Genomic DNA, 15946 nt, shown 5'->3' on the forward strand with positions numbered 1-15946 from the left:
TCTTCAATAGACATTTATGGTGAATACTCTTTTAGTGATCATTCCCGCTTAATTCAATAGCACTGAAATTGAATTAATCCTCGTTTTATTGTGGGACCCCCTGGATCCGCTGCTTTGACCCCTGGAGGTCCCCAGACCCCACTTTGGTGAACCGCATGTCTTTTAACGCCTTCGTTTGTTTTCTGTGTGTGTAAACAGATGCGCCCCCTGCAGGCGGCTCTCCCCCACTGCTCCTCCTCCTCCTCCTCCTCCTCCTGCTATACTCCGCTCTCTGACTCCACGGCTCCTCATTCACTAGAAGATGGCGGACTGCGCTCCACTATTAGATGAGGAACTCTCGTCCTTTGTCTTCAATTACCTGACAGAAAACTCCGGCAGCCAGGTAAGACCCGAGCCTCACCGGACGCACCGAACCTCGGGCTTTCCAGCCCGGGGTGCGTCTTTGCACGTCCCCGGCCGTAGCGCGCGCTACACCCGGTTGATGCGAGGCTTTCGCCCGGCTTGTCAGCAGCATCTCACCAGGCACAGCGCTACCCGGCGTCTCGGCTCTGTGTGCGTGCGTGCGTGTGTGTGTGTGTGTGTGTGTGTGTGTGTGTGTGAGTGTGTGAATGCCTACTATGCCTTGACGTCTGGCTCTCACGTGCGATTTCTTTTTTGGAGGAAATGTCATCAGCCACGGGCAATTGAGGGAATTTGACGGATTAAAACGAATAAATGTGTTCGTGCCGGTGCTGGGAGCGGAGAGCAGCCGGTGTGTCGCTGCTCGGGGAGGATTATTTGGTATTCAGAGGGGGCGCTTTGGAAACTTTTGACGCATTCTTGAGGGGAAGTTCGGTGTCGGAGACTTGGACACGTGGTGCGCCTCTGAACGCATGGATTTAGATAAGGACTATTATGATGGCATGACATTATGATACATATCCACGAACTACGGGGCAGCTTGGCTTTAAAAACGTGCAGAGAAAAGACTTGTATGCCCTTTTTGTTGTTACTCTGCCGGTGGGATATTGTGCTTGTATTTATTCGAAGCAGGTTTTACAATAAAGTGTTTGTTTGAGGGGGAAACACGGCAAAACACCCGCTGTGTAATGTTATGTATCCACTCCACTGTAAGCAGCTTGCCACAGCACCCTCAGCTTAACTGGGGGAAGCTCTGTTGGGGATCTGCCGGGCTGCTCGGTGCGCCTTTTCATTTCAAGTTCAGCAACTCCCACCGATGATTCTGTCATTTCCTCGCATTGGTCAATTTATCAGACGATGTTCTGCAGGTCAATGGGATGGAGAGGAGACAGCGGGGCTAGGTCAGCTGAGAAAGTTGGTGCGGATCTGAGTTTTCGTAATGGTTTGCGTAATCGTTACGACAACGGTTACAAAACGTTGGACTGGCTCACGCGATCGTTTGCTGTGGCTCACCAAAAAGACAGCGGATTCTCCGGCTGTGCGTCCGAAGGGCTGGAGATGATTGACAGCTCGTTAACCCACGGTGTGTCTGTGGAGGTCGCACGGAAGGGATTTTGCACCGAATTTCAATGTATGCGCCAAACTGCGTTCTGAAATCCCTTCGATTCCGGGATTCCTTGCTTCCTGGCAATAATGTGCAGCACCTGAAGCATACATCGCTTTTTAAAATGAATGCATTCGGTCTTTAATTTAAACCTGAATGCGTACCACACGTCAAGCAGCACTTATTAAGGAAATATAGGAACTTCTACAACTGGCTCTAATCCCAGAATAATCTCCTGCTCAAGAACCCCGCGGAGGGCGGTAGCGAGTGGTGTTCTCCATTTATAGAAATGGAGATTTCATAAACATGAAGTGATGCACTGCCCCTAAAATCTATGCCGAATTTTCTAAGAGAATGTATACATTATTGATAGCTTCCGCGCTGTATAATGTGATATATGTATCGTTGCGTACACGAAGGGAAACATTCAATTAGAGGATTTCTGAGCAGGGTTTGGTGAGAAATTCAAATTCTCACACAGCAGATCCCAAAGTATCTCCATCGTCCTGCTTGTGTCGCGCTTCCCAAATATATCGCGTGCACATAAACCTATAAAACGTCCCTGCCGTTGGAAAACAGGACCCCCGGTGTTTCTCCATCACTGTGTGACGTAAGATTGCGTCTTGTTGATTGGTACTGTATTGCTGTGATTGCACGGTCATCAGAGGGTGGGGGTGGAGTGTGCGTGTGTGCGCGTGTGTGTGTGTGTGTGTGTGGGGAGGGGGATCTGTCACAGCTGATTGGCATCTTAAGCAGGTTAATTCAGTGTGTGGTGGTGGGATCCAGGGAGACGGTGTGCTATTTATAACGTGCAGCAATGACATGCGCCTCCACATTACACGCACACACACACACACACACACACACACACACACACACACACACACACACACACACACACACACACAGACAGATCTAACAGGTAAATGAGGAAATAAATGCACCATTATATCCCATAATAAAGGAGCTAACAATATGACAACTCATCGTAGTAATACCATACAGTGTGATATAACTAGATGACATTCTACATCAATATTTCATCCTATGACATCATTCAACTAAAACATCCCTATCATTTACTGGTAGGAACGTATTGAATGTCTTTTGAGTTCATACATTGGTTTTATTTTGCATTTTGGTATTATTATGCCCCAGAAATCACCACTATATAACTGCAGGGACATGAACTATATAGGTGTGACCTTATTAATCTTCTATGACATCAGGACATTGAAATAATGTCAGATCCTACAATGTGTCTGCACTTAATCAATATACCTTCAAACTGTTCACAAGTGGTGGCAGTAGACTGTATATAATCAGTGGATCTAGTCAACGTGACGTCGCCGTTTGTGAACTACGGTTTTGAAGCCTGGAGTTCGGTGTTTTGGCCGTCGCCATCTTGGTTTCAGGTCGTCGTCGTCTTGGTTTTTGGCAACCTGAAGTGAAACCTGAGGGTGGAGCTCCGCATTGGTTTCACTTTTTCAGAACCGGAGGTCGCCGCGTCGCGGAGGCCCATAGCCTGGACAGCCATTACAAAGTCACGCTGCGCAGCCAAACATTGTTCAAACAAGCAGAACTTTATTTAAACTCCTAGTCAAGATCTCAGACTTTCCAAAGATACCAAATAAGGGCTGAATTCTGGGGAAATGTGATGTTAATGCGCACGCCATCTGGACTATTTCCATTGGATGGAATGGTGCGTCCATGAAACTCTTGTGTTTTTGAATTTTCCGTTCAATGGAAACATATAGCTTCAGGAAAAGAGCTGGAAGACGCTGATGAAGAGTAAGAAGCATATAGAAATATGCATGCATGCTCGTATATTTGCTGCAAAGTCCTGGAGTGCCACAGAGGGAGAAAGATACAGTAGTATAGATAAGAGAAATAAAATCTAATCGCTCATTGTATCACTGCTTAAGTTCTTTCTTTCATGTGTAGTCTGATAAGGTTATGTATTCTACAAACGCAGCATTAAAATGTTAATATTTACTCAGGGTTATTAGGGCTGGCTGGCTTTCTCTGGGTCTCTCTCTCTCTCTCTCTCTTTCAGTGTGTGTCTATGCAGCTCGCCCCTGCCGGCTGGTTATTGTAATACTACTCTATCCTCGTGACTGGAGTTACAGAGCAGGGCTACTGCAGTCATGTGAGGGAGGGAGGGGGGCGTTACCCGTGACGTAGAGGAGTGACAGGCAGCCTCCTCCTCCTCCTAACATGTGACTGCTTCCTCCTCTCTCTCTCTCGCTCTCTGTCATACAGTCTCTCACTCTTACACTTACATACAGTACACATGCTGACTGTAATTTCTCTTTCTTAACATGTCCTTCTTATCTTCCTGTATTTCAGAGGCAGTTTATGATACACTTTTTTACATTTAGTGGGTTTATTAGCACATAGAAGCCACGAAAATTAGAACCTGTTGCGATTTTTGGCCCCGATTTGCAAAAATGATCTGCTTTCCATGTGATTATGTCGGTTAAATGACAGGAAAGGCTGCAGCCTACCAGTGATTTTAGCTGGCCGCCTTGACCGAATGTGTAATGCATCTGTAAGGTAGCACACTCATCATCCTGACTCATTATCAAAGCTCAGTTTCTTCTTAACTAAGGCTAAGTACCAATTCCTCCATGAGGAGAGCCAGTGCCTCGGTGGAGGTGGATGTGATCTTTTACTAAAGTCCATAACGATGTCTTTGGTTCTGCAAATATTCCCCTTCAAAGTGATCGTCAGCGATGCCTTCGCTCTTTGATTTAAATACACTGCAATCTAACAACAAACGTGTGGTTTTCAGTCGAGTGCATCTCTGGTTTGTGCAGCTTTTCATCACAGCTGCATAAACTACTGATACCACATATATGTCGGATGGAAGAAGCAAAGATCATGCTGTAGTTTCACGATGCTACATTGTAGCTTATCGAGATGAAAGCTCAGAAAATGCTGCAATGGATTATTGGTGAAATCGTGAAGTGTGATGGTGACATAGTCGGCTGTTCACAGAGCGGCAGAAAGCCCGAAAGTAAAAGAACGCTTCCGTCTCCAGCTGTAGGACTCGGCCTATTGAGAGCTGTTTCAGTGCTAATCATTGACCCGGGTGTTTAGGGGCCGGCCCGGGTCCATCCAGGGGATCGACTCTGGGAAGATCAGGCCGACTTAACGTCAGTCACCACATCCTGCTGTAACAGGACACAACCAGCCACAGGGCACACGCCTGTAAAATATTATCTACTTTGCCTTTCAGTGAAGCAACCTTCAAGAGAAAGTCACATGCGTCAAACAATGTGGATTCTCCCGGTTTCCCATTTACAAACGCACATATTTACCTTTTGGATCGGAACGCAACGCGACACACATGAACCTCATGTGCTTTGAAATCTTTTATTTTCTGCGTCGAGTTTATTTTTGAGGTCGGGAAGTCAGTTTTATCCAAATGTGCATCCAAGTTAACCTGCTCCACTCTTCTACTGTCAAAATGTTGACGGCATCTAAAGTCCAAACGGTTGATGGACTCTGGGAAATAAAGCTGCTGCATCATCGGAACAGTTGCTTTCTTTTCAAACTTGCCTTGTGCAGTCATTAACTGAACACTTAATTGAAAGGGTGTGATTAAAAAAAAAACACAAATAAGTGGGCAGTCCCAGCCTGAGAGAGTTTGTGAGTTGAAAATTGGAATAGATCAGTAATTGGAAAAACTTTAGTTCCCACACACCAACAAATTACTCGTTTACTGGCTTCCATGTTTGGCCTCCTCTGTGCCCCAAGTTACAGGTTATTATAAAGTAAACTAATCAGCTCTCAAGTGTTCAAAATGTTAATTGCGTCTCTGAAACGATGCCTACACGTACCAAATGGAAAACTTAATAAAGCTTAAAGCCATTACTGTGCTCCTGTGTAGCCCTATAGAGCCCCATACTGCCAGTCAGCACTCCATCCTATAACCACGAAGCCTGTGTGTGTGTGTGTGTGTGTGTGTGTGTGTGTGTGTGTGTTCCTACACAGCAGGCGGTCAGCTCTCATCTTTGGCTATTTGGACCAGAAGTCAAACGGTCGCTCACTGACCACGTTGAGCTTTTTAATGTAAATACATATTTGTTCTGCTCTGCATGGCTAGTTGTTGTAACCTTATAGTGATTATTTAGAGGACCGGCTCCCACTTCCTTTGTCACACGCAAGCTTGTGTCGTGCACAAATGGAGAACCACCTTCGCACCAGGCTCAATGGTTTTATATGTCCCCTGTAAGGCTTCTGCAGAAACCTGGCTGGCCTGGCGGACGAGGCAGAAGAGGGGTGGGAATAGAAATGTTGAAGGGATTATGAAGTATCTCCCATCATCGTTATTGGTTTGAATGAAACAGTAACGCTCACGCATCAGTCTCCGATTTACATAACCCTCCCTGATAATGCATCTAGTCTGGGAAGGCGCGTCGCTTTCCGGACGGGGCCCGATAAATCCAAGTCAAATTGGACGGTGACAGAGAAGAGTGATGGATCCAGACAGACAGCCAGACACACAGACAGGTGTATAAATAACGGGGCTTTGAAGCTCCACCTGAGAGTGATGGATACGGGTGTTATTGGCAGTGACTGGGCTTTGCACCGTGCCAGGGACAGACGGACGGACAGACAGACACTCTCTCACGTTTCCCCCTCTCCGTCCACGTTCCTATATCTGTCGTTCCCTGTTTTATCCCCAAATTCCGTGCCACTATCCTTCTCCGTGTGTGTCTATTCTGTCCGTCTGAGTCGTGATGTGCAGTGCTGCAGTGCGATATGTGTTCATCTTGCAGTCTTGCCGTGACTCACCTGTCCCTTCTGTCACTGTGCGCCGGACACACAGAAACGCTATACCTGCACACACACACAAGCTTGGATGCTCAGCATATGTGCAGAAATATGCAACTGCTGTTGCGTCTTTTTGATTAGCTGCATTTGAATTTTTAGGCATGCATCTGATCACGGTGAGAATGCGATGCAGATCGCCAGCCTAGGGTCAAACGTCCCTCACCAAAAATCTGTGAGCGTAAGATAGGAAAGTGGCCGGCAAACATGTTGTGTTGTTGCAGTTCCTGTGTGTTCAGATGAACGGCAATGATTCCTGCTTACATTGACCCTGGGGAGGGTAATGTCTCCTAAAGCCACTGCTGTGGCCGGTGGTCACTGTGGTGCTGCACCAAGTGTAGTTAACCATATGTGTGTTTATGTGGTTGATCCTCTTCAAGTGTGTGTGTGTGTGTGTGTGTGTGTGTGCGCGTCGGAGATGGATGCTGGGAATACGGCTGCTTCCTCCCGAATCCCTCTGAGGTTCATGAAGCATCCGGTTCAAACGCCGTGTTAGTATGCGAGGGACATAAACGGCATGTGTGTGTGTGTGTGTGTGTGTGTGTGTGTGTGTGTGTGTGTGTGTGTGTGTGTGTGTGTGTGTGTGTGTGTGTTTCTGTGCGTCACGTGTTGCTATAGCTAACATGCTAGCAGAGGCAGGTCAGGGGTCTCTGAATAATTAATAGCGTGGTGATTCATCAGCTGCTCACTCAGGCCTGCTTGGAATGACGGCTCACGCACACACACACACAAACACACACACACACACACACACACACACACACACACACACACACACACACACATATGCACTCTCACTGGCATTAGGGCAGCACCGGTCTGGATTAAACAAGTAGAATTATGATTTTTACACTTTTTTAAAGATTTGAGATGATAATTATCTCCGTGCCGCTGTAACCTCGTCGTCCCTTTCAGATCTTTTCCGGTGTGCTGATGAAAAGCACACGGGTCCTCTCATCTTTCTCTGTGCAGTCTGTTAGAAACAGTTTTCATAGCTTCGTTAGCTTCATCGTCACCTGAAATATCAGGTAGTTGTATTGATCTAATCCTTCACAGAGCCTACTGTACCAGAGCTGCGTTTCTGACAGAAAGCAGCTCATGATTTACGCGTTCTTTTTTACGATTCTTTGATAACTCGGGGAAGTAAATGCCCACAGCTCGAGGGAACAGCAAGAGTCGGAGGTCACGGGTGTCTGCAAAAGAAACTGCTCTCAGATCAGTACACGGACCCCGGTCTATAAACTGCCTCGTCAGAATCTCTCAATCCAGTTTAGCATCCTGTCTTTTGCATGCACACGCCGCCCGTGATCCTCCAAACACTTCTTCACCCCCTGAGGAGGAGCAGCAGAGCAGCACTCAGCCGTGCAAAGTCTCCAGCACGCACGATGGCTTCATTGCGTGTTTTACAGCGAGAGGGAGAGAACAGATACGCTGAGAGGGGGAAGAGGAAAAAAAAACAGCAAAAGCGATACCAGTGAGCAAGAGCACTATTAGGTATTCATCGTCTGCCTTTTTGCCGTCTTAATTTATATGAAAATCTATTCGCTCCGGCACCATGTTCCAGGTTGTTGCCGCTCTCGCTGTGACTCAAACCAGAGTGGGATGTGGGGATGTAAATCTCTCTCTGTCTCCCCCCCTCCCCCCCCTCCCCCCTCTCTAGGCTATAGTTTCAACACAGATTATATACTGTACAGTCAGTGCTGTGATTCACTGTTATCACCTCATCATCTTTATGCCACGTTCAGACACTCGGCGGATCGTAGTGAATTTGTCATTTTTTGGTTATTGATGGTTGAATCATCATTTACATTCCGTTTTAACTTCTGCAGGCTCACTGGCGGCGAAGCAGGTTCAGCATCTTGCCCGTGACATTCGGATAAATGACTGCGCTCGCCGCTGTGGGCGCTACACGGATCACTTTTGCTGTTTTTTTTAAATGCTTCTATGACAGAGAACATATTGGGATAGCATAGATGCTGCAACAGCATCAGTTACATCACAACGTCAGAGTATTTCTTCATTGAAAGAAGAGCAAAGAACTGCCCAGAGAGCTTTTTCTCCATTGAAAAGATGTTCTCAAGTCTTTTTCCCCGACTCAATTCAGCAAAGAGTTTGATTGACAGGCGGTTCATCCAATCGCCTGGTTTCTTATGAGGACTTCAGGACCATCTGTTGGTCTTTTAGGCACATAAAGCACGGTGCTCATGGTGGACTTGGGTGCAACAGGGTGAATAGATGGCAGGAAGTGGAGCCCAACAGGCCCCCCCCCCCCTCAACATGTTGTGTTTGTGCTGTAGTCAGCACACTTTGGATGCCTTCTGTGTTGCTTCTGTGTGTAAATATTGTCATTCAGGTTCAGAAATCAACATATTGATCGTCTCATTCAGTTCTTTGCCTCCAGCGATCGTTAAAGTGGCCTCGTGTTGTGTTAAGACTATGTAGAGGCACGGGATGATCACTGCATACAGCCCTCATCTTTTCTTTTTTATCCAAGCACGTATGTTGACATTTGTGTACATGTACAGTTGTGTGTGTGTGTGTGTGTGTGTGTGTGTGCGCGTGCCATCTGTCCTTAGCTAACCTTTCCTAGCAATTTGTATTCATCACAGGGACCCTGTTGCTATATTGATAGTGTCAACATGAGCGTGAGGCTGTTTGCCATTCACCGCATGTATGTGCACACATCAGCACCTGCACACACACACACACACACACACACACACACACACACTGCAACTTTGTCCAACACCTGTGGGAGACAGGAAGGGGTTGAGGGAGAGGGAATCCAATCTCACCCAGCAGCTCAGGGCTTTGTAGGGAAAACGTGCGGAGGCCCAGCGGTCGCCGAGCGAGCTGGCTGCCCTATTTCTTCAAAGCTCTCCTCCTCTGTTACCTGATTTAACACGGGGGCAGCCACCAGGGAAATGTCTTATTTTAAAGCAGAAAGAGCGCACCGAGGGCTGTGCCTCTTGCTGGAAAATCTGCCGAGATGAGAGGCAGAGGGAGATGAGAGGGATGCTGTATTCCAAAAGCAACATGTCAGCGTTGCAGGGGGGCCTGGTGTCGGCCATCGCTCCACATCTGTACAGGAAGTGGCATTTGAAGCGTAGAAGAGATCATCGTAGTGGGAGGGATTGGATGTTGGGAATCCGAAGGTTGCAGAGCGTATAACCTTCTGTTTTTAGAGGGAATTACACGGCTACACGGCGAGTCTTTCGGATGCCTACTTTTAACACATTTCTTTCAATAAACTGATTCATATTCGCACTTGAGCAATAAGGTTCAATGTTGTCCACAGCTGTAAAAAGTGAGATTTGAACTTATCTACCACTGTAAAAAGTAGGGCGCTTGTTCAAAGTCTACTACAGTAAGAAAAATGCACTTTGACACTTTCTGCTGTTGTTAACATTGAGACTTTGACACTTTGCAATAAAAAAACTCGCTGTAATAAAACACAGGAGATGAATGGTAGTTGTGCGCAAGGCTGGAGGTGTAAATGCTGCTCCGATATTGGTTCGGGTGCCGCCACAGTCCACCATGTAGGTCTCTCTCTCTCTCTCTCTCTCAGTCTCTCTCTCTCCCTCCCTCCCTCCCTTCCTCCCCTTGACATTTTGCCAGTGTTTTGGCTGGGACTCGCCCCGATTTAGCTGTCTGACAGATTGTGTTGTAAAGATGTCTGGACCATGGATCGGCAAGCATCCAACTGCACAACATCTTCTGACACCAACACTATAGCCTGCTGCTCCCAAGAGGGGACACTCATATATTTATATATATATATATATACACACACACAGCTGGTATGCAAACCAAGATGTATAACTGTATGCATTTTCCCTCCCAATAATCCACTGGTCCAGCAGGATTATTGTGTGTGATTACGACTCATGCTGCTCAAGGTTAAGGATTACAGGGTGCATTCATGGGTGCATTCAGAGTTTCTAAACGGTTCCTCTGCTGGGCTTGAAGGAGTAATGCAGCAGCAGGGATTGTGAGCTTGTTGATACACTGATTTACTGCAAACCATCTAATATTTGCCCTTACTATGCTGGTAGTAGTGGTGCACCAGGCTGCAACCTCCAGGTCTGAAAAGTGAAGTTAAAGCTGCATTCCCTCTAATGTCCACCAGGGGGCGACTCCTCTGGTTGTATAGAAGTCTATGAGAAAATGACTCTACTTCTCTCTTGATTTATTACCTCAGTAAACATTGTAAACATGAGTTTATGGTCTCAATCTCTAGTTTCAAGTCTTCTTCAATACAGCACGATGTTCATTTAGTAAATGACGGTCCATTTAGAGTCACACAGACCATAAAGCAGGGGATGCTTTGGGGCGGGGCGACACGGTGATTGACAGGTCGCTGCGACTGCATTTTTTCGGTCTGGGTTTTTGGCAGCATTCAAGTGCAGCGGTTTTCACTTTAGTAGATGAAATATGTTGTTGTAGCGGTAATAGTAGAAGCAGCAGCAGTAGTAGTAGGAGTATATTACCTGATATACTACTAATAGTGGTTTTGTTATGGTTTCAGAAGTAGCACTGGAAGTTTTTGCTGCAGCACTAGTAGTAGTAGAGGTGGTAGTACCAGTAGCAGACACAATAATCATCATGTGACTGTGAAGCAGGTCTGTTTATTGTCTCAACACGACGACGGTTGGTGTATATCTACTGTAGCCTGCTGCACCCTCCAGTCTGTGTGTGTGTGTGTGTGTGTGTGTGTGTGTTTTGGTTCATGTGTGTGTGAGTGTGTGGGATCTCAAGGGCACTGGTGTAAATGAGAGAAAAGGTTAAAGGAAATTTCCATGGCATGGTGAAAGTGGCCATGAGGGCAAGACGACACACACACACACACACACACACACACACACACACACACAGACGCCAACATGGCATATAGCCGTGGCAACCAGGTGCCAGGGGACGGCAAGCACCGACCGGTGTGAACATGCACTTCTGCTGTAGTAATCTTTTAGCCCGGCTTATCACATTCAGTACGGTTGTATTTGATATGGTTTGATGCATAACACACACACACACACACACACACCTCTCCTCTTCCATTACTCTACTTTAACAGCTATTTGTTGCTATTTTTAGATGTTGCTTCCTCAGGTAAAAGGCACATTAACCTGTGAGTGATTGGTTCATAACGTCCATAATTACCAGAAGATCTCCGCGTGGGGTTTGGACGGTCGTTGCGTTCAATCTCATCTCCATTAAATCTCCGGCCAAAATAAAAGAGATTATCACTTACGAGCCTTTGAAGTAACTTAGTTACCGCAGACTAACGTAATAAATCATCAGATATTAATAAATTGCCTCTCTGTAGGAGTCCAGAATGCAATAACCCTGATATTGTGATATAGTCTCCTGATAATGTGATTTCATTTCACTGATAATTCATAACGATAAACACATTAGGGCGGGGTTGGCGCGCAGTGATGCGGCTCTGCGGGGCCTTGGCGCTGGAAAGTTTAGAGGTGTGTATTTGTTGTGAATGTGTGTGTGTGTGTGTGAGAGTGTGTGTGTGTGTGGGGGTGTTGAAAGCAAGCAGCAGGCTTCTACCTGCACATAGCATAGAGGGTGAGGCTCTTAGTTGGATGCAAACACACTGGCACACACATATTTACTGCACACACACACACACACACACACACACACACACACACACACACGTTAGCATTCATGCCATACATGGCGTGTGCATACATGTTCCCAGTAAACCTTAAAGCTCGTGCCTAACTAGTACGTTTCCACTGCCACTAATCCCTCCGGCCTCCCTTTTGCGTGTGCTCTTATTTCTTCTTCTTCTTCCGCTTTATATGTCGTCATCCTCTCCCTCCATTCATCTCTCTCTCTTTCTCTCTTGCTCTCTCTCTCTCTCTCTCTCTCTCTTTCACTCATTGACCTACTTCCCAAAGGCTGCTCAGGCTTGCGTGACCACAGTGCTCATTTCGACGGTGATATGGCATTACGTACACACGTGCACATATACATGTTTACAGCTGTACACGCACATGTAAGCACCCGTACCGTGCATGAAGAGCGTAGACCTGCTTCCTGTGGTGCTGTGTTATTAAAACAAGAGGCTCAACACCAACAATGAGATGCCTTTCTCTGTGAGTACGAGTTTTAGATATGGTTTGCAATCACGTAGCATGTTTTGTCTAATATCCACGTATGTTACGCAAATGTATGTTTGCTAATATTTCATTAATGCCTGATGATTCGCCTCTCTCTCTCTCTCTCTCTCTCTCTCTTCCTTTCCGATCCCCATCAGCGGATTAAAAACAAGTGGCGTCTTGTTCATTGCACCCAGAGAAATATCAGCACACCCGTGCTGCATTGTGTAGTACAACCTCTCTCCTTCATTGTGTTACACACACACACACACACACCAAGGCGGCTGTGATGCAATAGCCGTAATGAGCCAAATTCTTTCATGGTGAGTGTGTGTGTGTTTGTCTGAGCATGTGTTTGAACATGTGCACGGAGCTTTTATGGGCTGTGTGTGCCGAGCGTAGTTATTAATGTGTGCACGCTGCTAAATGTTTGAGTTTGTACGAGTGTGTGTGTAAATATGTGTGTGTTCCTTCTCCTCCTCCCGCTGTTGGACACTGAATGTTAATAGAGCGTCTTGACAGCTGAGCAGTGGTTCAGAGTGTCTGAACACCGCGGACCCGGTCAGCATGTCCTGGTTGTATCGTCACTTGGCTGTTGGAATTCTTTGCCGTGTTTTCTCTGCATTAATATCCACAGTTCTTCTTGGAAAACCTGTGTGTGTGTGTGTGTGTGTGTGTGTGTGTGTGTGTGTGTGTGTGTGTGGAAGCAGCTGGAGCAGCGATCTGTGCTGATGCATCACAGTGATTTGTGTCATCTTGAGGCATGAAATAAATATGAGCACAGATATGCCCCTTAGTTTTCATCGACAGTGACAGCAATCATATCACACCTGTACGGGGTCAGCAGTCGTATGCAGCCGGTAAAACAATAATAACGATGATATATATAGTTTATCGATATATATATATTGTTGTTTTTGTTAACACTCTGGTATCCAATCTGCACTTGGTATCGACCGATAATCAAGTTCAGGTATCAGAATCAGTATTGAGGAAACAGATGATATCAGAACATCTCTCGTTAGAAGATCACCACAAGCATTCTTCAATTTAATTGACACGTGATTGGCCCAGAGCCCCAGCAGCTACAACCCATAACAGCCGGGATTGCCTGCCTGCACACAGCGCTGGAGCCGGAGATGTCTGAGTCGGGCTGCTAGCAGCAAACGGTGCCGACAGCGCCAACAGACAGAGCCTCCATTCACATGGTATTGAATGAAACTCTTATTGGTATCAGTATCACTTTAAGGGTCCTGGTATTGGGATTTTTTTTTCAACCATAACGCAGCCCTGGTCGGTACGTTATTGATCGATCAGGAAGCCGGTGTTAGTTGATGGTGGTTTCAGTGTGTTTTTTCAGTACGACAGAGAGACGCTGCAGATGTCTGAAACCGCCAAACTGCCAATAACAGCAGCGCTGTGTTTGTGCGTGTCGAGGCCTACGGGTTGTGTGCAGCGTGTTCCTGCCCAAAGCCTCTCAGACTGCAGCGACGACACACCTGTATTTCCTGTCATCACACACCTTTCAGTCTGTTTTATTGCACACACACACACACACACACACACACACACACACACACACCTCTCCTGTGTTTCTCTCTCATGCTTCATGCTTTCCCCTCAACTCTGCTCGGGTTTCCTGCTTCTCTCAGCAGCGCCTGACCCTGTTTCAACCGTCTCCCTTTTTTTTCCTTCCTCTCACTCTTTTCACTTTTCATTTATTCCCATTTATTCCCATTCACTCTTTGGCAATGTCTCTCTCTTCCTCTCAATTTACTGTATTCATTCCTTTCACCCTTTTCTGATTCATTTGCTTTCTCTTGGATGTCAGCATTGCTCTCTCTCTCTCTCTCTCCCTCTCTCTCTCTCTCCCTCTCTCTCTCTCGCTGCATTTCACTTCAATATCGCTGTAGTTTGGAGCTGCTTGGTTTGAGATAGCAGTTTATCGGGTCAGCACACACACACACACACACACACACACACACACACAGACACACACACACACACACACACAGTGACATGTACAAGTGACCGTAAATGATTGACGGACGTTTTGTCAATCAAATCTGGGATTTGGTTTCGACAGCACACAGCGACAGGATGAGGAGCACGAAGACTGTCACAGATGGGCCGATAGTCAATTGACACAGCAGGAAATAGAGAGAGAGAGAGAGAGAGAGAGAGAGAGAGAGAGAGAGAGAGAGAGAGTGAGTCTGGGAGTCTTCATGGTCTGATAGCTTATCGATTCCTCGGCAGGTGATTTCGGGAGGAAGGCGATTGGGCCAGGAAGACAGGGAGCAGAGAAGAGAGACAGACGGGTGAGGGGAGTGGGCGAGAGAGATAGTGAAGGGGAGAAAGGGTCTTATTATTGAGGCAGATGAGAGCAGGTGTCGAAAGGTTCTATTTCTCTGAGGTATGATTTTGAAAAATAAAAGGGAAAGTCCATGACCTTTGTTTCACCCTACTATTGGTTGCATTTTTTGGGAGGGATTTTAATTGCATTTATAGGAACTTGAGTTCTATTCAGCTGGTGCAAAAAAACCCGCTTTAAAAGGTCTTTAAAAAAAAAAAGAAAGTTGTCATCACCTAGAAAAGAACCAAAGTTCTTGTTTTAAGGACTGAAAGGAAGAACGGCAGAATCAAAAGGATAACTCTGGTTAGTCCAAGCTTATCAGTAAGCCTTAGAAAAACAACATTCTGCCCTTTAGCAGACGTCCAGGCTGAAAAGCAGCCATTTATGGCCGTGGTTTCTCCTGCAGTTTTAACTAGGCTAATTAGTAAGCCCTTTATGGCCATTCTAGTGGGAAGCAGTGTGAAGAACGGCCCTGCAAAGCCTCATCTCCTCCTGCAGAGCAAAGCACGCTAACGAGCATGTTGTCGGCTAGCACTTTATAGCTTTGCGGTAGCTTAGCATCAGCCTCGGTCAAGCCCGTAATGGCCTCGGTTGCTCCCGTCTTGCGAACCAGACTCAGATAGCCTCAGATTCCTCATATTCGACTGAAATAAAGGACGTTTCTCACCGGTGCAATGCGAAATATGCAGGGCAGGAATACAGAAATCCTCCAAGCTAATTTTCCGCATGACATCTAATCACTCGGCTTCTGGTGAACATGATTGGCATTGTCATGAGGCCCAATGCGTTTCCTCTTAAATGGAGCCTCCACACAACAAAGAACCCATCCTGACCGAGAACGTCTTAGGGGCTAAAGTTAACTACACGATACATGAACCAATCGGATCCTAAATGTGATGCTAACGTTAGCTGTTGCGACCCCATCCTAACATATAACGTTCAGCTACGTATCCCAGCTGCTGGGTGATTTTAAGCTTTATATATTTTAGTTTGTTTGGTACATTATTTGGTGTTGAGAAGCGGAAAAATGTCCCATTGGAGGGAAAAAAAAGCGAATTTATCCGCTAGGACATTACCCCGAAAACAAACACGCTGTTGTTCCCTCTCAGACGCACATGGCTCATTATTATG

General features: G+C 46.3%; 1 protein-coding gene across 1 annotated transcript in view; it reads left to right on the forward strand.

Moving 5' to 3' along the window:
* Window positions 1–301: 301 nt before the first annotated feature.
* ppargc1b (peroxisome proliferator-activated receptor gamma, coactivator 1 beta) overlaps window positions 302–15946 on the forward strand; it is a gene marked incomplete at its 5' end in the record, with an annotated part of 77818 nt that continues 62173 nt past the window's right edge. The window contains one exon of the mRNA XM_079167454.1: window positions 302–382. Coding sequence (XP_079023580.1) covers window positions 302–382 — 81 coding nt within the window. The remainder of the gene's footprint in view (window positions 383–15946) is intronic.

The sequence above is a fragment of the Pholis gunnellus genome (assembly GCF_910591455.1).
Source record: "Pholis gunnellus genome assembly, chromosome: 10".
Taxonomy (NCBI): domain Eukaryota; kingdom Metazoa; phylum Chordata; class Actinopteri; order Perciformes; family Pholidae; genus Pholis; species Pholis gunnellus.